The 23,812-nt window shown below is 45.0% G+C and overlaps 1 protein-coding gene across 2 annotated transcripts in view; it reads right to left on the bottom strand.

The window, feature by feature from the left end:
* Window positions 1-23,812, bottom strand: part of LOC142572982 (coiled-coil domain-containing protein AGAP005037) — a 591,568-nt gene that overhangs the window by 82,345 nt on the left and 485,411 nt on the right. For both annotated transcript variants that reach the window (XM_075682461.1, XM_075682462.1), the window contains exons 6-12: window positions 19,357-19,555; window positions 18,151-18,298; window positions 16,841-16,976; window positions 14,908-15,000; window positions 6,909-7,019; window positions 4,104-4,455; window positions 1,244-1,389 (exon numbers count right to left, since the gene is read on the bottom strand). In XM_075682461.1, the coding sequence (XP_075538576.1) occupies window positions 1,244-1,389; window positions 4,104-4,455; window positions 6,909-7,019; window positions 14,908-15,000; window positions 16,841-16,976; window positions 18,151-18,298; window positions 19,357-19,555 (1,185 nt within the window). The remainder of the gene's footprint in view (window positions 1-1,243; window positions 1,390-4,103; window positions 4,456-6,908; window positions 7,020-14,907; window positions 15,001-16,840; window positions 16,977-18,150; window positions 18,299-19,356; window positions 19,556-23,812) is intronic.

Raw genomic sequence — 23,812 nt, 5'->3', positions numbered from 1 at the left:
CAGAGTATTGCAAAGTATACGGGATTTTCCTCTGAAGATCTGTTTGTCATGCCATGAGTGTTCAGTGTAATTCACGTCTTGCAAGACAATGCAGCTATTACTTGAGAAAACAATTATTTTTCTGAGTGTTGCGCGAGAGTTCACCTGAATAAATGCAGTAATGTTTTAGGCACCAAGAACACTCATTAAGGAAGTTATTTTGGTGCATGCATGCATATATTCTCCCTTGTTGCTCGTTGTTTGACATGCATAAGATTTAATTTATTGACAGGAAAGACAGAGAGGTCGACCTGAGCTAGCATGCTCTAGTCTGCTACTCTGCACTGGGGAAGAGGGAAGGCGAATGAAAGTACTGGGGTGGGTTTATGTGACATCTAGCAGTCACATGAACATATACGAGGCCCTGAGTGAAAAAAATCAATCACAGAGGACCACCAAAGCAGAATCTTGGTGCAAATGATAACTGCAGAAGCTGCTCCCCATTGTTTGAATTTGCAACAAAGTTTTATGATTCTTTCTACAAATGTAGTTGGTTTCATTGCCTTGTTAGTTGGTGTCATTGCCTTGTTACTATGGTAACCTTATGCATAGCTAGAAGTGAGGCAGAGAAACAGTTTTTGTTGTTCGCAGCACCGATCGAGGTTCCCCTTCGGTGGCATTCATAACTTTTTATAGACAGGCTTAAAGCAATGTACATACATGGTACAGTTAGTGTGCCCTTAAATCTAAGTGCGATACGGTCACATCATTTGCAAGGTGGATGCACACATTCTCTACTGTTCAATCACTTTCCAATTCCAATACCTTGTGGCCACCCATTCGCTTTTCTCTTGCATTATGTTTAACTTATGATGACACTGGCTACATAATTGAACCAAGAACACAGCTTTGTGGCAGCGCCTACATGAGATTATGACTATTATGAGCATTGATGGAACACTGAGATGACCTTCATGCAGTTACTCAAAGCACAACCAGGGAGGGTTTGTGATGTGGCTAGTTTCGTGGCATAACCTATAAGTCAATCTAGTGACCCGCTGACGGTGGTAAGAAACTATTACAGCTACCAGTGTAATAAAACCAATTCTCTAAAGCGCAAACGAACGTAGAAGTGATGTTTTCTAAAACAGGAATTTATATATTACTGAGAATTTCGTAAATATTAATCTTTCCCACGGCCGCTCACCACAGTAGGTGCTTGCAGTGTGCCTTCTGTTTCGTGAGCGAATGAAAGGCCACTCACCCGACCTGTCCTTCTCGGGAGCCACGTCCGTGTCCCTGGTAGGGATCAGGTGGCTCGGCTGCCGTGGAGAAGTTCCTGCAGCCAGGGCCTTGTGTACCAGCCCAGTCAGACTTGCAAGCTGGCGTTCCATGTATTCCACACGCATCCTGCAAAGAGAAGATGCAGTTTGAGGGTATCATGCAGGGGCCTTACACAGGCAAGAGGTGACTTAGCTGAACTGAATTTCATGTAAAACGTCAAGCAGAACAAAATGAAATTATGAAAGAAAAAAAACTGACATCCATCCATATGTAGCACGAAGCTACAAAGGAAACCTACATAGGTTTCTGTGAAACAAAGCTTCGTTGTTGGGAGAAAAATTCGTCCTGGTCCGAGATTTGAAGCTGGGACCAACGCCTTTCCAGGGTGGTCACTCTACCATCTGAGCTAACCAGAAGGCTAGCATATCACAACGCGAGGGCAAATTAATTGACAACTTAAAACACAAGGACATTGCATATGTACTGTAAACTAAGGATAGCAAACATTGCAGCGCGAGGGCGAACTAATCAACTCGAAGCACAAGGACATTGAAAATGCAAATACACTCAGACTTCATTATAATGACACGAGATATAATGAAATAACAGACATAACAAAAATAACAAAGTAAAACAATTCCAGGCCTCAAAATTTGCCTAGAGATTCATGTATTTCAAACCTCGTTTTAACGAAGTGAAACTGTGCCAATGGATATAAAGAACTAGATTCGTTTCAGAAACCAAAAAATACCCGACCGCTGTGCGAAGGGTACATTGCTTTCCGCAGGGTTCAGCACTTCTGTTCGTGGCAGTTCAAAAATACCGCGTCAAATACGTCGTTGAGCAACACTGGTATTTTTCAGCACCGCACACACAAGCACACAAGCAGCAGCTCGCCATCCTGCTTCTCCACTGACAACTCTCTCTTGCGCGTTCCTGGCTGCGCGACCCACGCGACACTACGCTGCTACACGCAGCGGCATTCACTTCTGTGCGGCGTGGCAGATGCAGCTGGGCGTAGCCTCTGAGATTTCCCTGGCGCTTTCTTAGGAGTCCCGCGCAAGCCTGCACCAGTCGCGCCATGCTGCGCGACTATGCTCGGTGTTGCGAAAATTGGTGCATCCCCTTCTCTCTTTCTCTACGGCGCTTAGCGCAGGCAGCCGCAGCTGGGCCTGGCCTCAGAGACTTCCGTGGCGAAATCTTGGGGTTCACACCCAGGCAGTGAATTCACTTCTCCCTCTCCCTGTGGCGCGTCACACAGGCTGGCAGCTGGAAGAGGCCTCCGAGATCGCATTGGGATCGGTGCACTCTGGGAGCTTGCGGGCAAATCGAGCCAAGCCGGTGTGGCGAAGTTGGGTTGCCTCCTGGATCACACAGCGGAGCGCTGTGTACCACATCCAGCTCGACCACCATGAGCGAAGTTGAAAGTGGATGCGGAAGACCATCACAATGGAACAGAAGGCAGCTATCTAAAGGCTGTAACGTAAGGTGCTGTGTCGCATGTTGCACATGCCGAAGATTTTCTGTTGTTTTAATCAACTTTTATCGCATGTGTGGCCATGTAGCAGTTCCGCGGGCCACAAAGCCATCTTCTTATTTCCAGCTTTACATAGAGAATATACTGCACTCAATTGCAGTAACAGATAAAATGAAGTAACAGATATAACAAAGTAATTTCGGCTCGCCCTTCAACTTCGTTATAACAAGGTTCTAGTGCATAGCAAATTTGCTATATTCAATGTCCCTGTCCTTTGAGTTGGCGTTTAATTTGCCCTCACGCTGCAATCTGCTAGGAGGCTAGCAGATTGCAAATATACCGCTAATTTATGAGTGAGACTTTTGCAAGAACCTTCATAAGCGTTGTAACAATGTATCGTAAGGTGTAAATTCATATATCACATTTGTCCGCTTTAGGTGCTCTAACAAATACACTTCACTGAGCTGCGATATTTGTTTTTGGTGCAGAGTTGTGCATTTGTAAACTTCGTGCTTAACTTACCGTCTCTCGTCAAATTCTGTAAAAAAAAAAAAAAAAAAATTGAGCGTCTAAATCAAAACTTCCCTCTTCCCTTAGGATTTGCTAGAATTTAATTTGCTTTCTCAAGTGCAGCAAATTTCCTTCTATCAGTCCAGCGGTGGTCTCATAAAAAAAAGCATTTCTGCGTTTTACATGTAATATTTGAATAAGGGGAAATGGAGTTGCCTCCGAGCTAGAGCTTCTTTTTAAACCAGCTTAATCCAGGTCTGGCTATTGACTATTTAGAAATCTAAGCCACATTATTTGTGGCTTCTCTGCTATTTTGCCATGCACCATGAACTGTCAGATGCTATACTACCGCCAGTAATACTGGCTTGTATAGATGGTCATATTTTTCTTTCTAGCATGTTTTATCAACTTAAGCTACATGTGGAATAAATGAAGTTGAAACGGAGGGCTCCGGATTAATTTCGAGCATTCAGGGTTCTCTGCATTCCACCCCCGTCGGAATGCGGCGTCCACTGCTAGGAGTCAAATACGCGACCTCGAGCTGCAGCAACACAATGCCATCCACTCAGCCTCCGCGGCAGGTTAAACACCGAGGTACAATAAAGGGCATGCTACTCTGTAAATGCCAATACAAACCAAATTTTTGGGCCAACTAAAAACTCCTTCCTGCATGTGCTGCACGCAGGTACATGGCCAAGCTGTCCAGGACAGCACGATAAGTGTGTCTGCAAATTTCGGTGATATAAGTGCACGTCAAAAACATTTGCTCTGGCACCACTTTCACCTCGTATACACGTGAGCAGAACCCCCCCCCCCCCCCCCCCCCCTCGATAGCAGAACGTGCGCCACTTGCCGTGCTTCTTCGTCGATGATGGGCGTGGCGCTGCCCGAGCGCGAGCCGTAAGCAGCCGTGGCGTCCCCGCCGTAGAAGGGCTCCTCGTAGGCCGAGTTGAAGGTCGCCGGCAAGGAGCGTGTGTGGTCCAGCCTGTGCTCGGGCGAGTATCCCGGATCGCCGCCCCGGCCCCGGTCGTCGGCCGGAGGGTAGCCGGCCAGGTCGTAGCGGCGCGGGGACGTGGGCGGCGGGTACGGGCCGGGCGGTGCCCCAGCCGCCGGGAAGGGCGCGCCCACCACCGGCGGGTAGCCGGCCTCGGCCAGCAGGCCGCCGCCGCCCCTGTCCGGAGACAGGGCGCGCGGCGGCGGGGGCACTGCGCACGCACAGCCAGTGTGACCGGGCGTAAGCCAAACGGCTGATTCACCATCGTCGTGTCAGCTCGTTATTTATGTCCGCTGCAGGACGAAGGCCTCTCACTCCCAATGATCTGACAGACAACCCTATATGTGCCAGCTGACCACCTAATTCTCTGCCGTCCTCTACTGCACTTCCCTTCTGCTGGCGCCCGTTCTAATTATATGTATATGCCTTGCGCATTACATATTACGTGGCCTGTCTTAACTTCATCCCTTTCCTCTTATAAGTTTAACTATAATATCAGCTACCCCCTCCACTCTTTATAATAGACACTTATGTCTTGCTGCCTTAACTTTAGTTACGTCTATAATTTTTTTCGTTCTATATAGCTCGTTGCACAGCGCTTGACCTCTTGGGCATGTTTGTTGTCTTAGGTGTGTTGACTGAAAAACTGGATTGTTAACATCCAAGTTCCCGCTCTGTATGTATAGCGGCATAAGATAATGACTGTATGCTTCTTTTTTTCTTTCAGGACGTTTTAAAGCAGCAATTAATAGTCTCTGAAAGCATCGTTAGGAGACTTAATTCACAGGGGACACGAACATTGTTCTCCTGCAAGATTTCTTTGCAAGAATGTATCCACGTCAAGTGGGCAACCTTTCTAACTTTTTTACACAACACTGAATAAACATTTAATCAAATAAATGTACAGAAATTCCTCGATTTCTGGCATATCTTCTCAGTACATGCTTCAACGAGACCACTTTCTGATCACCTTGCTAGATTTGCCTAAAATACTTCTGGAGCACTCTATACCAACGTTTTTAGATTAAATTCCTTACGACATACCCCAAATGTAGCCTGGGCATGATATTTATGTTGGTAGTGAGTAATGGTACATATGTTATTGTGATCTCTCTCTCTCTCTCTCTCTCTCTCTCTCTCTATATATATATATATATATATATATATGGCAAAGTGAGCATATTTAAATATGTCGACTAATGTTACAATTGCACTGATAATTGTATTACACCTTCAAATAAATTAAATATATCAGTCAATAACTAGCTCAACAGGCACATATACCAAAAGTGCCAACTATATTACCTGCTGGACCTAAAACATATGGTCACGAAACTTGAACATTTGCAAGGCTATTGCACTCGAACACAAAGGCAAGAAAACCTCGAAGCTGACAATTTATTCACTCAAGATGTTATTCGTTTCTTTCTCACTGATACCGTAGTACATTACTGCTCACCCAATTTTTAGATTGTCTGTCTGCCCATGGCCAGGCGCTATCATCTCTCCTCCTTTCTCGTCATGTGCAGCTTCCCTTTCCACGCAGGAGGCCATTCTGCTTTTATGTGATATGCTGGATTTTCTACCGCTTTTTTGACGATTTCCTAACGAGGCCAGTTCTCTGGCGCCCTCTACAACCATTGAGCCGAATCTCGGCTCGAGCGTCGGTCTTTGCAAATCGCGCACGCCAGCTCTGCGACATTACCGCGCATGAGTTGATGTACAATTTCAAACACTCACACATGCCTTCGTGACGTGCGCTAGGTAAGTTAAATGTGAGGGACCTATTGCAATGCGACAGAGACAGGGTCGGCAACCCTGCAAGAACGCCCCTACAAAAAGGGCTCGTTACGCCCGAAGGCTTGATAGGTTGTCAAGTGTAAGCATGCCCCGAACTCTGTAAAAAAGGAAGTTATGGGCGAACAGGCTGCACGGGCGGTAACCATGCCCTTTCATGCCTGCAGGTTACCCTGTCCCAAATGCACCGAACTGCTATTGGCTGTGTCGTGCCAAATGGCCACGTTTTTTGTCAAATCACGTGCTGAAGTAAGCAGCATTATGGTTGAGCGATTTGCTAGGGAGAACACCTGGGAACTCCTAGTATGGGTGACTCCACTTCTGAAGCAGAATATAGTTCAAGTGTCCGCTTACTTATTACGCAATGCAGAACAGCTAGTAGATATTGTCGTCCCCACATCTTACGTGCGGTGTACTGTAATTGCATAATGAAAAGGAGGCGCACAACAAAAATGGAAAACTTTAGGCACAGTGCAAAAGGGCTCGCAGGATGACAGAGGAGACGAAGACACAGCGCAGTGCCTTCGTCTCCTGCCTTTTTGCGCTATGCCTCAATCTACGCAGTACCAACTAGGCCACTAGCCTGTTCTTTTGAAAAAATAAAGGAAGGAAGGAACGATTGCGGGAGAATGACTTACGTTCCAAAAGTAACACTGACCGTACTGCTACTACCATACCAGAACTGCCGGTAGGGAGGGAGCACATTGAAGTTAAAAGTGAACTTGGGCGCCGAACACAAGTCGTGCACACTTGGGTTACAACAGGCGTGTGACACCGGGCATCGCAGATACCATAGGCAGCGTACGCAAAACATGCGGGGCAGACAGGCAGGCAGGCAGGCGTCACCACACAGAGACGAGCTCGCACCTGGCCTCGGCAGAGGGGACCTCGGGGAGGTGAGGGGAGAGGCGACCCGCAGGGGCGGCGGTGGCTGTCCGTAGAACCGCTGCGGCTTGGCCGGCGCCGCTCCCAGCGGGCCTGCACCGTCCCGCCCCCGCTCTCGCTCATACACACAACCAGGCACACACATAACAGAGGAGGATGACTACACATATATGCACACTAAGACAACGGGAGCAGATGCTGCTGAAGTCCCTGGATGCGTATTAATTTTGCTAAGTAGAGACATAGGGCAAAAGGATGGACGCGAACAAGGACAGGGCAGTACCATCAATGTTAGAGAGGATAAACGTGTTGAGCTTTGCGGATTAGGCGGGTTGGTGGCACCACCCGGTCGAACAGAGTTTTAATCAGCGAGCACACAGTACTATTGTAGAAACCAACCATCGCCCACTAAGCTGTAGGTGTAGAGTGTCGGCAGCAACATAGCTTTTCACTTGCAGCCCTGTTATTTTGTTCTTTGATGACAACATTAATGTAACATGAGAACATGCCTGTATACACTGTAAAATATTTTTACACCCTTTAAGCTAAATAAGGGTGTAAGTCGACCTGTAATTCACACCCTTACACCCAAGAAGAGCGCAAGGGTGTGAGTCATAGACTCATTAACACCCTTATGCACTTTTAAGGTTTAACTTATTTTACAGTGTATAATGCATTCTGGTTTGACAATTGGCCACAAGACACCGCTACCAGTGTTGCTGCTGCCGTACGCGCATTCAGGCAAAAACGGTGCGCAGGCAAAAACGCAAAAACCTGTAATCTAATGCTCCACTATGAGGCGGCCTAAAAATTCAAGTTCACTGTCATACAAATTTAAAGATGACATGCTTATAAACAACGTGACCCTTCTGATATACCTAGTAGGCCTCAATAATCTCCCTCGTCTGATATCTATGCGCGGAAAGTATTGTGGTGTCTTCATAGATTTTAGTGCACCCATGCTCAGAGCAATGCCGCGCGACATGTGAGCAGACATATACCCGTTAGCGAGCACCTATGCTCAGGCAATCTAATGTTCAGGCATCAACCGGATTGGCTGATACAGACGTGACCACAGGAAAATGGAAGCTCATAAACAACTGCCATTCTACACTGCACAGGCGGGGATGTATGCTGCACAGTGCAGCCTTTCCCAGCATGAGTGGAGGCAGTCTAGGCCAACTTCCTATCAATCTTACCACAAATCTGGCATTTGCGTTGACTCCAAAGTTGCTCCGGTGCTAACTAACATTTTCCTAGGTAGGGTTGATACAAATATAAAAAGTAACCTAGATGACCGAACAATCAAAGTGCTAAGATATGTTGTTGATTTTCTGATTTTTGTGAAGAGTACTAATTTCCAACAAATGGTTCATGATGTACTTCAAGTATTCCACAAATGCGGCTCAAGGTTAGATTTCACACATGAAGTGCCAGATAAGAATGAGCTGCAAATTTAAGATAGCAGGCTTAAGCTAACTGATAAGCATGTGTGCTGGATGTATTGCCCAAGGTCAGAAAAACCAATTTTATATTTTCACTCTGCACATTCGAAGGTCGTAAAAAATGGCATTGCTTTTTCGGTTCTATTTTCCGCATTTTCGAAATCGTGTTTTCACCAGACTTCTGAGAGTTCCTTAAAACAACTGGAGCATTTGAGAGCAGTAGGTTTCTGGGAAAATGCTATCCGCATGACTGTACCGAAGCTTGTTAAGTGCGTAAAATTAGGAGCAGTCACAGGAATGAATAATTCAGAGCCGGCCAACAAGAAGAAAAAAAAACTGGTTGTAATTAAAGTATGTACATATATACGCTATCGCACAGCCTCAAAAATGTAGGCAGGTTTGATGCAAAGGTTGTTTTTTCTCTCCCTAACAAGATCATCAAAATTTGCGGTAAGATTGATAGGAAGTTGGCCCAGACTGCCTCCACTCATGCTGGGAAAGGCTGCGCTGTGCAGCATACATCCCCGCCTGTGCAGTGTAGAATGGGAGTTGTTTATGAGCTTCCATTTTCCTGCGGTCACGTCTATATCGGCCAAACAGGTCGATGCCTGAACATTAGGTTGCCTGAGCATAGGTGCTCGCTAATGGGTAATGTCTATTCACATGGCGTGCGGCATTGCTCTGAGCATGCATGCACTCCACTCTACGAAGACACAATACTTTCCATGCATAGAAATCAGACTACGAGGGAGATTATTGAGGCCTACTATATAAGAAAAAAAAGGATCATGTTGTGAAAGCATGCCATCGTTAAATTTGTATGACAGTGAATCTGAATTTTTAAGCCGCCTCATAGTGTAGCATTAGATTACAGGTTCTTGCGTTTTTGCTGCTGCGTACTGATAATGACACCATCGATGGGAGAGCACATGACTATGGGTTGTAGTACATAAGTTTGTGTATGCCTTCGGATGAAGTTAGCTGTGAGTTCAGCGCTGTCCTATGTGTTCCTGCCTTCTGTCTTCGTCAGCTTGCGCTGGCCCTTCAAGACGTTTAAACTGTATATATGCTCCTCACTGCCGTAAAGGCCAGATGGTACCCCACTGTTGAAAGTATATGAGGGATAGTTGTCGATACTTAGATTTCTCCAAACAGCTTATCCAGGGATTTCAGTTGCAGCATGCCGCTGCCATGCTCCGCACATCCTGCTGATACACTGCTCCTGCTAAATGCCGGCTGTGCACGAGTCGCATGCCACACGAGCATGCTCACTTACAGCGCCTGGCAGGAGCGGTATAGCAGCACTCGGTGACAATCCAAGAAACCAGTACGAGCTCCGCCCACAGTACAGCATTGTACTGTGCCTCCGCACTCCTATATATTTCTCGTGGGACGTCGACTTTGAAGGAAGTTTGCCATCGCGTTAAGACATCACGGATAAAAGAGAAGGTAACTGGCTGGCGCATTTATACAAATTATCTGAGTTGGACCGCAGTGTACTGGCCTCTGCATTCTTACGTTGTCACCGAGTGGTTGAAAAACGAACCAGAAATTGTTCTGTCGTGGCAAGCGAAATTCCTTGTCATATTAAAGCACAAAATGACAGGTCAGAAATGTCCTAACCGCAGCACATCCTGTTACGTCGAGGATCTGTCGTCATCGCAAAGCCTCGTATGTCGTCACGTGTTGTAACATGACCGCGTAAGTCTGAGGCATAATAAAGGTTTCATGAAGAGGGATCCAATTATATAGCATAGACAATAAAAATAAAGAAGGCAGCCCAAGCCAGGTGCTTAACTGGCTGGCTTTTTGTCTTTGCTACTTTGAACCACTGCCGACACGGTTGTGTGTTGCAACTCAATCGGGTCGTGCCAACACAGCTGGCTCTGTTGAAACGTCAGAAATCTTTGCATCTTTCCAGAAGTCCTGCCACACTACGACAAAGAATTTCTGTTGACAGCAGCGATTCACATTCAATAGACTTCACGACAGACTGTCGTAGTATAGTTAAGTAGACAGCAGTAGGCCGTGTCTGCAGCGTGCCAAAACTTTCTGTTCTGAATCACAGCATGGACAACAGTACACAATAGATTGTAAAGGGAAAAAAATAAATCGCAAATTGTCACAGCAGCGGTTCTGCTTTCAATGCACAACGTAGTGCTGGCGGTGACGTGACATTCAACATTAACCCTCTGATTGCTCTGAGCAGCTGACAGACTCTATACAGACAAAAGCAACTGTTTAATCTGTCCTTGTCGGGACATAGGAGAATGACTGGCATTTGTCTCGTGGTGTTGGCTTCACAAGACATCCTTCATGTGCGGAAGTGTACGTTTTATTGTAATACGCCTCTATGACTTGTGCAAAGTGGTGTACCATCAAATAATAATAAAAGAAAAAAAAAACAGGACCTTTAAAAAGCGCAGCACGGAAGCTGCAGGCTGCGGCGTGCTTTACTCTGATACATGGTGTGCTCGGTTATTTGCTTTCTTTTTTTTTTTTTTGCACTGTGTGCTAAACAGCGATTATGAGCAAAATGCCTGTGTGTGTTTTTATATCCAACCCACAGTGCGTGAAAAATGCGCGTTCAGGATTGTCTTACAGCTTAACCACATTGTTCTCGCTGTGAGTCAAAGATGATCTGCACACAAATAATAAGGGAAGGTCACAACACAACACCAAAAGCATGCCACAACGATGGCGAAATATCAACCTATTAAGGAAGCGTATAACAAAAAGGAAAGCACACGCAACGGAAGAGCGCAGGCATATTAGAATGGTGCCCGACAAGACAACACAGTCAGTCAAGACCACCCAGATAGCACAAGGCCTGTTCGCTCCCATCCATGATGTCGTGCTACTGGCCTGACTGCCATATAATCTAATGGGTATGCTCCCGAGTAAGCCGCGGCAATTTTGACGCCACCGCTTTCGTCACGCCAGCATTGCCGATAGAAATTTCGGGCCAGTAGCATGATGTTGTGGGTTGGAATGAACAGGCCTTGTGCTATCTAGGTGGTTTTGGTTCAGTCCAAGTTCAAAAAAAAAAGAAAAACTGGGTACAGCGATGATGCAGCTCACCAATAGTGGTCACCAGAGCTAAATACAGCAGTCTATACACTGCTGCCTTTAAAGCGTCTGCCCTGCCGATTTAGAAAGGCCTGCTTGCGGGCAGAGGTGACTCCACGAACATGCATGCAGCATCTTTAGTTACAGTGCCAATAACTTACCGGCTGCTGGCATAATATACGCATTGTTTGATTTGCATCAGGTTTCTTAGAGCGCTCTAGACCTAAGTGTGGTAGTTCGTATTCCGGTGTTTCTGATACTGTATACGCTTCTTTGAAGTTCCTCTATAACTACACAGCAACTTTCCTGTTTCTCATCCAGACTGAGCATCCATGGGGCGGACATTGTCGCTGGTACAGTTGTCACTCGTACGGTGTAACAGCCTTTTCGATCACGCCATGCCAATATATACATTGAATTGTTCTATGTAGAAAGACGAAGCTCTTTCTCCACACCATTCTTAATGAAAGCTTTTCTTGTATGTTGTTCTGTCGTGACCTGTTAGCCTTTTGTGTGGCCATGAACCGTAAAATAAGGAATGGGAAAGAAGGCGGCGACATGTTACGCTTGTACAACGGGTTGTCGGGAAGCAGGCAAGCAACGGGTGCCCTATTTTCTTAAGCAGCCCAAAGCCGAAGGACGCGAGTTTATTAACCAGGGTCCGTAAATCTGTGATAACATTTTTTTTACAGCCATGTCATTTTTTTTCCACCTCGATGTTTGTACTGCTTAAAAGCGAATGGCACATCAGCACATGCAACAAGTCCAGTTTTCATGCACACTGTTTGGACACAGAACCACTACAGCCAACCCAACCAAAATCATGTACGACTCAAGCCAAAATGCCGCTCATTTAAGCTCAACCTGTTCGCCAGCTACCAGACAGGAGTCCAATAGCAGTGACATATTCGGACGAGACTGTCGTATTCGGTCCTCCCAGTGACATTGGTAGGCAATCGGTGAATACCAAATTTGTGTACCGCCCTGCTTTTAAGCTTTCGACAAATATCTCGCTTGAAAGCGACCCGAATAAGTCGACTGGGTCGAAGAAACTGTCAAGCCCTGACACCTCTGCTGGACGCTGACTCTTCAATGTGAGATAATAAACCAGATGCTGCACTTCCCGCTGCTTACGTGAACGTCATGCTGTCCGTCACTGCAACAAAAGTGCGCCTGAGTGCGGTTCTATAACACATTTGTCCAAAGTCTGTTTTAAACCTTGCGAGGTTGTCACTCACTAAAATGCCACCGCTGTCAGAGGGGCCTCATATTGACTTTATGAAAAGCGTGAAGCGGCGTGCTGTATTTTTTTTTTCTTTCCTTCTTTTTACAGCATTTTTTTCGTATGTTTAAGGCAGATAAAAACACAATGCTGGATTGATCAGGGATGGAGTGCAGTTTCTTGATAAACTGCCAGAAGATTTGTGATTATGCCGACATAGCGTGCACATAAAAGCGCGCTACCTTAATGCTGTTAAGCACATTGCTCCAAAAGACAGTTCCAGGTGACTACACAATTTATATGTCCTACCTTATGCGACATGTACAGCACCTTCGTTTTCCTTTCTTAAGTAATTATGCTTAACTTGGATTAGGTGGAAACGTTGAAAGCACTTGCGTTTGCTACTTCATCATTTCAGTACAAGTGTTTCAGTACAAGGCACTATGAATGACGATAATTATTTGAAAAAAAAATACACGACAAAACGGTAAATAAACCCATGTAAAGATAACGTGAAAGTTACCACGACTGGTAAATGAAGCGCACAGCACAGGAGCAGTGCGCTTCGAGTTCCTGATAGAAACAAATTGAGATTATTAGCATCTGTTTTGGAAAACATCTCATGCTGGCAAAAAATAGAAGCTCGAGATGTTCCTGAGTGGAATCTCATCATAAGCGCACTTTCAGCTGACTTAAATGAGCGTATTAAATGACATTAACAACAGCAGCACTGCGAGCTGTGCTTTTTCAAAGGCCAAATGAAGTACGCGAAACTCGATGTTGCCGATAATGCAAACCTTAAACCTTGCAATTCTACATGCGCGAATTCACATAGGGCACTGTTTAGATACCGATATTTTTGTGCCTATAGTTGTTAACAATTGTAAGACTGCTCTGCTAATTTTATTTGAAATGCCTAGTTGAGGATGGCTGTGTGGTTACGAGTCATTTGGGAACACCCAGTGTATTTGCAATACGTACTTGCTTCAAAAGAATAGGGAGCTGAAAAAAAAAATCAAACTCAATGCAGGAGGAGTCGAAGCAGCGAAGGTGCCGACGTTTCCACAAATGGATATCCCTTTGCGGCGTTTTCTTTATGGTCTAAAGCATTCGGTATACAGTGCACTATACATTCGTGAAAAAAACGGGACGCCACACAGACAGCGTGTGTCATGTTCTCCGTATATTGTCTGTCTTTTTCACCATGAAAAACGATGTATAGTATACTTCACCAAATTGCCCAACAACAAGCCCTTTTGAAAAGAGTTGGTGTCCATTGACAGATCCCCTTCAACTTACAACCTCTGCCCCTCCACGTTTCTACAGTAACTGACAACGTGATGATGCAATAGCCATTATAATGCTTGCGAAGATTAATCATTTAAAGAAAGGAAGTCATTGAAATAAACTTGTTTAACTAATCAGTAGAAGTAATGCTGGGCGAAATTATTGGAAAATGCGGCAACTTGTCCCAGGCGATCTTTTTTTCTGTTGTGACAGAGTAATCTTGTACTGCTTAATAACTCTGCTACTTATCTCGTTTGTATCACACGCATATTGTGTGCGACTGTACGTGCAATGATAACACACGAAGGATGGAGAGGGCACTTTGACAACGACATAGGGAACGTCTACGTCTGACGTCTCCCTTCAACTTTTTTTTTGCAATTTGCATTAGATGGATCTGGCAATATTTTTATGGAAGTTCGTCTGACGGTTCTCTTTGGTTTTTCTCTGTTTCACGTTAGGATGCATCGGCATATGAACACTGAAGAGCAAAGTACTACATGCTTCACTAGGGTCAGTGCTTCAAGAGTTTTGACGTTCGCTGACAATGTGAACCAACAAATGAGGATGTCCGTAGCGCTGAAGCTGCAAAACGCCAGAACCATCGCAAGGACAAGCTTAGATAAATCAAGTTGCAGGCGGCTAGCCTATGCACTCAAGTCCGTAGGCTAACTGCATTTAATCGCTGCTTTTGGGTCTGAAAACACAATTCGAGTACTTCTGTGACTCTGACAAAATATGATGGCGAGGCGACGGGGACGTTGTCAAAAGCTGTCACTACCCTTCGTGTGGCGGCGCTCATACACACAGGCACCCTGGTTCGCATGGCATGGCAGCTCATGCTGGGGTGACATGTTTGTGCGTAAGTGGAGGCGTAAGACGAGTGAAAACAAATGTAGCGGCAAAGCAGTGCGATGTGAGGACACTGTGCTATAGATGAGGAGGAAAGCCCACTGACCAGCGGTGGTCACAAGCAGGCCAGGCTGCCTCTTTTCCGGACTCAGCGCCACCGACGAGTAGGTCATTCCACGGGGAAGGGTTTGCGAGTAGCCTGTGCAGTGGCGGCAGCAGAGAGAAGAAGAAGTACGGTCACGTATCGTGGCAAACCAAGGCAGTGCATGAAAGCGACCAGAGAAGGCATGCGAGGAAGGGCAGAGCATTATTGCAGTGGGGCCATGGCGTGGGGAAGATGCGAACACAGCGGGAAAGCAGCCTTCGAAGCATGTTGGTGCATGCGGTTAAAACAAGGAATGGCAACATAAAATAATGCAAACCAATAACTTTTGAATGACTGGTGTACTGAGTGGGAGACGCATGTTATAAAGCCTCACACCGTTGAATATTTCAACCTTTGTATCAAGTTTTAAAAGGGCATCAGTAGTGCGAATCATGGCATGACAGATAGTGTGAATCACGTACCTTTACGAAGCACTCGGAGACTATAAAACTGCTAGACAGCCGCTACGGCATAGCGTACGCTAACACGGATGTTGCTGCATTCAAGAACAACCGCACTCGATGACCACTGAAGTTCACAGCGTGGCACCGATATTAGTCAAAGGCAGATTTCACAGCATTGCGGTGCTGTGAGGATCTAGTTAGTCCCCCTTACGGTCAGCTTGGGGCATGTTTAATTTAGCGAATGTCCAAATGTGTGCATCTGGGACACCGCATCGAGCCACGGAGTAGTTCCTTGCAATTACAGGTGGCCATGAAGCTTTTCTCAATTCGAACTAAAGAGGCAGACATGGCTTGTCATGTTCTCTATTTGTGAAGCAGCCTTGCTATGTGGCACCATTGAATGCACATTGGTATCTGAACTTTAAGCAGTGATACAGTGCTTGCGTTACTGCGGCACATCTGGAGGCATATTATCGCGATAAGCAATCGTTCATTTAATGGTGCCATCCTGAGTCCCTAGCTGACTCTCAGCAATCGAAATTAGAATTTGCCATTTCGGTTATTTCAAACCAATGCAAAAAGTTCTACAAAGTGTCTGCTTCGTTGCACAATGCATAATCAATTTATTATTCGCAGAAACTATGTCCCTCCTAAAATATTGTGTTCCTTGTAAGGTCAACCACTCTTTTTGTAACAAATATTTCCCTCTCTGCCTCTCATGCATTGAGGTGTGGATGTAAGCTACAGCAAATAGAGACATTACCTTAAAGCAGTAGCTGCGAAGCCATCAAGTATGCGAATACTGATATTTAAAAGCACTTGACAACTCCTGAACTGTGCATAGTTTTTCTCAGAAAAGCTGCTATGTGGCAACACAAATTTAGATTACATGAAGTAGAAGGCAAAAAAAAAGTTTTTTTTTTTTATGTAGAAATCTCGTGAACTAAATCACAACACTAACATGTAGCTTAGTTAATACTACATAACTGAAACGAAATTCTATGTCCCTTACTAGTAACACGCCGAATCAGCAAGATAAATGTTAGCTGGCGATGTGTAAGTTTTGAAAATTTCACTCACTTCTAAAGTGGTTATTGAACAAATGATATATTAGAAGACGTTTGAATACTGCATAAATGTTCAGAAGCACACTGCAATCTACTTGTGTTGTTGACTGTTTGCATGTAAAGCTGGCCTTAGTGAGCAGAAGCTCGCGTCCGTTTTTCATATGGGTATGTCAACTTTCTTTTTTATACTGTGAAGCCGCCTGGCGCTCTTTGGTCATAATTGGCCCTTGCGCCATAAAACAACAAATTCATTCATACTGCGAAGCCGCAAAACAATTCATCATTACGTTGCGCTCTTCAGTCCACTGCTTTATCTTTCAATTGGAACTAATAGCTTGTGTGCTGCATCAAAGAGAAAATAAAGGAAATAGGGAGGACAGCCTGTCTGGAGGTGTTTGAAGGGCTTGGTGTCACGGAACTGACCTGGGCTTGGCTTGGGCCTCTCCTGTGGGGCGGGTGAGAAGGGGCGAATGGTTGCGCCGTGCGGAAGTGTCTGGGTTCTGCCTTGTGGTGGATAGGCCGGCACTCCATAGTAGCCCGCTCCTTGAGACTTGCCCCCCTAAGCGACAAGAAGGGACGAACAGGAACGGCATACGTCGGTCCGATGGTGGCACAGGAATACGAGATGAGAATACGAAAGACCAGGCGCCTTCACCATCCATGTCTTCTGGAAGTCCTTCAATCTAGCAACATTGAAAGCCGCAACTTAGCTACACTTATACTAGTTGAATTTCGGCATTTTCAACAGTTAAAGCAGACGCACCACGTCCGATACAGCTGCTTCGAGAGCATCATCTTCGCTGCAATGACATTTAAGCATACCAGGAACTGAACACAGTGCTCACTAATGCAACAGCGCTGTTGAAACCTTTCTGCGAAGTTAGAAAGCTAGACATTTATTGATCTTTTCCATCTAACTCGACTGTACTATATCGTAATGGCGGTAACGACTGCGTAATTCTACCGGCAGATGAGTACTTATGCTCCGCTTAACGACGCAGTTATAGCGCTCAGACTATTGCAGTTCATGTGCCTTACTGAATGCCAGTTTTGCTCATTGAGGAAAACAGTTAGTTATAGGTAAGGAGAATTTATGTGCTCCACCATTCAAGTACGAGTTTCTGTCTCCTGACCTTTTTTTATGTTACGCCAATAAAATTGCGGCAATAATGATTTCTATCATTAGTTACACGGTTTTTATAGAGACACTAGAAAGCAATATTGAATCACTTTAGGCTGGTATTGTTTTAAAACCTTATTTTCGTCCATTTGGCGGGGAAAAACTGATCTTTGCTGGAGAGAATGGAGGCCAAGTTTTCTCCATTTTTTTTATTGCTTTCCTCTTTCCTTTTTTCTATTTTTCATTTCATGCCGAAAACTCGACGCCATGTATGTCAATTTGACGTCACAGATATCAAAATGTTTTTTTTATATAGTTGGGCCATTTTGGTACAGTAAAAATTCTTTAAACTTGCTATGTTGAGTCTGCGGCTCTTCAATAATGCAATTGGCTAGTTTATTTTTCCAAGTCCGGTAGATGCTGTTAAAATCTATGACATCATGGCGACCTACTGCAGAGGCTTGAAGGCAGCATCGCCACCTGGCTTAACTAAATATATATGTCATCAGTGCCTCTTTAAGCTTTGCCATATTAATGTGGGCAATGGCGGCCATTTAATGCGCCAGAGTATAACAATAAACCCGCAGGTTGGCTTGAGAGCGGATCGACTTACCTTGGCCCTGTGGATGTGTTGGTTCTGGTATTCCGAGTCGAACTCTGGCTCCGAAAAGTAGCTCATATCCTGGTCGTACGTGCTGTAGACACCCCCGTCGTTGACATCTTGCTCGTATATGCGTATCACTGATCGATCTCGGATGTCCCTGTCGCACGGGGACAAAGCAGTGACGCACGGCTAAGAGATAACAAGTGTTGGGGACAAAGTAGTGATGCATGGCTAAGAGATGACAAGTGTTGTGCTCCGGATGCTGCACCCAAGAGAGACGTCAAAAGAACATTGAACACCTATGAACATTGCTATTTTGTGTATGCGAAACTTGGGATGTGATATCCTTGTGTGTCTGTTTTTTCTTCCAGTTATTGTTTCTCGTACGACCAATATAAACGTGACTATCATCTCAGCAAAGAGAAGTAACTGACACCACATATAGGCACCAATCTCTACATAAATGCAGTTATTAAAAGAAGAGAGGGAGAGAGAATGCACGATTACAACAAACAAGTGATGTCACAAAATGCCCTGCATATAGATTCAGCTATAGTTAATGTTATAACCAAGATTACATGGTCTTACAGAGTTCGAAATGTGACATGAAATTTTAAGTTGCTTGAGAATGCATATATTACTTTTCTCAGAGAACACAATACAAGCCAACACCAAAATATTGCTAACTTAAACACCAAGAAAATGAAAGCTACGAATACGGTAGAAAGCCAAGATGGTAATGAGAAACCAGACTTCAATATTTCTTTTTTTTTTAGCTCATTACTTGCTCGCCGCTTAACGACAATATGAAGAATCTATAAAATGTGACCAAACAACATCGATCGAAATAATGAGGACAGGTTACACAGGTAAGAGAGACAGTAATGAATTGAGTGAGCTTGTTCACTTTTCCCACGAACGGTACTTTCAGGAAAGCATGAAACGCGGTGCTTGGGCACTGAGGGTTTGCCTGCAAGTAACCATAACTGATCCGTAAAGCTGGCATTTACATATTACATAATCATGCATAAAGACTGATACGATATATTTTAATCAAAGCTCTTATGTTTGTTGCTTGAACTGCCTGGCATACAGGGTACAACATCGCAGCCACTGTGAAACCATTCCTCGTATTATGGCCAAATTCATCCTACGAAAATGACACGTCCTTTCCCGTCCATACACAAGCACACATACGAAGCAATGCTTGCTCACCTGAGGTCCTCGAGCTCGTAAAACATATCCTTGGAGGGGTCGTGTATGTAAATGCGTATGTGCGGTGAATCGAGATACTCCATGGTGAGCTGCTTTGGGAAGGATCGCACGAACAGTGCCTTCACCGTGTCGATCGACGTGATCTCGTTCGGCAGCAAGGCCCGCTTCGTCTCGCTCCGGTACTGAAGGAACACCAGGCCTGCGCATAGATTTTTTTTTAATGCACACGCGTCATTCGCCCTCACCAAAGTAACTCGCAGCGAGATGGTACGTATCTAAGTAGTTATGAGATCGGCAATGATGTCCCAAGCAAACCTTTATTCACACCGGTGATTTTACTGCTGCATTTTAGTGTCATTGTATGTGGAATCTATTGCAACGCACTCATTTCCACAGAGAAATTGGACAATCAGTGTTTATGTGGTTAAACATGTTTAATGCTTTCTGATCTTGGCACATAACAGTAGCCGGCGTCGTATAAGCACGCAAATATCTTCATGTCATGCCAATAAGAAAAAAGAGTCTATTCAGCCACGTGGTGAGTACAATGCGAGTTAAATGAATTCAAACATGCGGTTTCTTAGACTAGATAACTTGCGCGTATTTCCCTGTTGCACTTCAACTGGGCGCCATCGTTTGCCGGGGTTATGGAACCACACCATACCACATAGGCTTATTTGGCTTGCACTGACGTGATCACGGCCGCCATCGTAAAGAGCAATTATCTGAATGTTTTGGTCCGATCCACTTGTATACATCAGGGGTCGAATGTACATAGCATTTTCTTCGTAACTGCCGTCTCTCACTGGCAGGCTGCCTTCACTAATAATATGTCCGGAATTCCGATTGGCTGGCACGAACAGTTCTAGCACGAGCACTTCTTTTGTGGATAAGGGCCCCGATCTCCAATAATGCTGTAGAAGCTGTACCTGATCCCCCTGTACAGTATACGTGACGTCGTATACGTCGTTCATGCACAACAAGAAATGCTCAAACTGAAGTAATATCGTAATACACACATGTTCGTTACAATCATAGCTAGAAGCTACCACATGAATTATGGCCACTCCGCAGTGCCTCCTCGAAATGTACATTCGCCCCCTTACATTACGAAGACAACACACGACAAACATTGAAGAGTTTTGCACTTTTGTTAGTGAACAGTGTAGTACTAGTTTACATAAGCCCGCGGCTGTATAATGTTTGCCGAGGCGTATAGTTATAGCACACAAAAGTGCGAAATTTACACTAACTGAACATATGATCATTAGGGAAGGCGCCCAGTACTCCGTTTCATACATCGCGTGCGGCACTGCGGTTGTTAGAGATGCTTTTTTTTTTTTACAGTGGCTGCATTCGCACCAACAAGTAGCTTGGCGTTCTCGCAAGAAGTTATATGAAACTGGGCGCTATAACGTAAAACTACTCCAAACTTTTCTGTTCCAATTCTGCAATCAGCCCACCGCGATTCGTCAAAAACTTTTTTGGACCACCCCCACTACACCTGTCTGTCATGCCACGTCACGAAAACCGCGATAGCTCCTCATCTGATGTGACATGTACACAGTGATTATGCATAATTTGACTGAACAAAACAAAAATTGTTATTTCTGATTCGACGCCTTTTTGCCATTAGCCCTCGGCTATTGGTCAGAAGTTTTCGGGCTGCACCCACTTCACCTGCCTCTCACGCGACGTCACAAAACCACAAAAACTTACCACGTCAAAGTGACGCGTACGCATTGAAGATGCATTAGGCCGAACAAAACTGAATTTTCTTCTGAATAGCTGCAGGCTGCCCCGCTCCAAAAGGAACAAAAGATGGCTGCCGCCGATCGCTCACTGGCTACTCACCCCTGCCAGAGAGCATGGGTTTATTTGCGTGTAATAAAACTTTTTGCGTGGCTGTGTAACGTTTTGGAAAACTTTCGGCACGTCTGCGACCTCATTCTGCCAACTCTTCTTTGCTGAGGATCTGTTTTAGCGTCATTGTTAAGCTTACGTTGCATACCGCCGCGATTGTCGAGGAGCCACCGCAAGCTAAGTAAGAGAAAGCGGACCAATCACAGACGCCGGCACTACCCCCTTCATCCGGTTTTCGATATTCAGTGCAGTGGCTCGGCCCCATCGAATTCCTCTCCACTTGAGCGCGCTCCTCGCCTCTTGCCAGCTAATTAGATAAGACAAGCCGCACAATGCAGGCAATGTTATTCGTTTTTCAAGCAAACAAAAGTGACCTCCTATGAATGAGGGGAGCATTTGATTGGTTTGTTCAGACAACCCTGCGGGTGACCGCCCAATGCTTGCGTCAGCGGTTGCGCAAATTTGACGTCAGGAAATTGGAATAAAAACATATTGGAACAGTTTTATGTTACACGGCCCCTGTTCTTTGTATAGATTTATTATAGACCGAAAAAAAATATTGATCCTCGAAAATGCACGAACAGTGTTTTATGATTGCTGATACGTTATTTTAGATCATTTTGCTTTTCGTAGTTTTTTTTTCTTTCTTTTAGGAGGTTTCAGCGCGCAGTGTCGCATAGACTGACACGTGCTTTGCGGCGTTGCGTAGTAATTTCACGTTGTTTCACATTGCGTAGTAATTTCAACAGAAGCGCCAAAAAGTTCACGCCAGGCCTATTTTCAATATGCCGATTAAAAAAAAGAAAAAAAAATATGTTGTTTAGGCGCAGTGTCGAACCACGTCTTTTTTTTTATTCAGAACTTGATGTACAAACCGCCTAACCAGGAAACGCGCGGAGTGATACATTTTGACGACCGAACTTCTTGCTTAGCTTCTACAGCGCCGTACGTTAAGTATGAAATGGGGCGTAATTTATCAATAAAATCCACTGTAAGTGGCGAATTGTATTTGCGCATTAACTTTTTGTGTAGACAAGATTGCTCTAGCGTGTATTGTGGCGACAGTGCGCATTCGCATATTAGACAACGTGTATATAGTAGCTCATTGTACCATGACATAATAACCTGCCACATATCTTTGCCTGTATTTCCCCCTTCCCCTTTCCCCAGTGAAAAGTAGCAGGCTAGAGACGCCCTCTCCAGGCCGACCTCTCCTCCTTTCTCTTCATTAAAATCTACTCCACCTGCTCCTCCGCTGTAAGTAGTGGTGCTGCTTCATGTCTGGAGGCACCGGATTGGCAATTTTCACGAAGAACTGGGACACCTTGAAAACGCATCTGCTGACCGGTGTCCTGTCTGTCAAAACGTCCTATGCAATATGGCATTATTGCTATATTATTACACCAGGATTTGTTACTAAAACACACGTACGCAGTGGCTTTCTGTGTTAGACAGTTACATGAAATGTCAACGCTGTATCACAGTCAGGTAGCTAATTTTAGAGGAAGAACGAGAAGACCTTGTGTCGGTTTTAATTGCACGTCTTATCTACCTTACGTTTACTCCCTTTACATTCCTGAGTAGAGGGTGTATCATGGAATAACCAAGCAAAGCCTGTCGAGAAGATTTAATCTCACGAAAGCTTTACTTGGCCCTGCCTTGAGTCCACCAGGCCAACTCGTGTTCAACACAAGCCAAACCTTCCACATCACTGCATTCTCATGATATCGCAGACGCTTTTAAGAGACACGGGCATAGAAGGCGACGCCATATTTTTCTAGGATGCATTGCAAAGAGCACTGCTGAGTGTCACTTCACACATTCGCTTTCTTAATGGCACTATGGCACAAAGAAACGGAAATGCGTGATGAGCGTTTCTCACTCTAAAATGCCACTGGACGTGAGCTAAAAAGCACGTGTCACCCTAAAGCTGCGATTGCTGCGAACGTTTCCCAAGCCCACATTTCACGCTCCGCGCTCCACCATCTGTCAAGGCTACGTGACCACAGCGGGGTGAAAGCGCCAAGGAATCACAGCCTTGCGTAGAAATGCTAAGTGTTCAAAACACGTTGCCGCCGCGGCATGAAGTTAGCGGCATGAAAGTCAATACACAGAACACAGCTTGCGACCTCGCCCTGAGAAGATGGAAGTGCCGGTCAGCCTTCAATCTCCTTCTCTTTCTTTATTTTCCCACAAATTCAATTTACATGTTCCGCAAAGTGGCGGGCGCGAAAAAAAAAAACGAAAAGGAACAAGTGCGAGTTTTGGGTCCGTCGACGAAAATGAATATGCGATTATATGTCAAATGAATGTCAAGTGGCGGGGACGCGACGTGATTGATGCTCATGCAAATGCGCTATTATATATTCGTATCACGAATACCAAGAAAATTTAAAAAAAGCAGAATTTCAAGTTATGCCGTGACGCATGGTAGCGCGCGCACGCACACGCAAACATACACAAAAAGAAAGCACGTCTGTAAATTGAAAAACGGCGCAAGCGAAATGAGCAGGCCAGAAAAGACACCAAATAACGCAGCTAGAATCCTAGCAAAACACGCACGCCGGATATACAACAGCAGCTCAGAGGTACA

This window comes from Dermacentor variabilis, chromosome 2 (genome assembly GCF_050947875.1).
Source record: "Dermacentor variabilis isolate Ectoservices chromosome 2, ASM5094787v1, whole genome shotgun sequence".
Taxonomy (NCBI): domain Eukaryota; kingdom Metazoa; phylum Arthropoda; class Arachnida; order Ixodida; family Ixodidae; genus Dermacentor; species Dermacentor variabilis.
The sequence above is the reverse complement of the archived record's forward strand: the minus strand, read 5'-3'. Positions and strand labels throughout refer to the sequence as shown.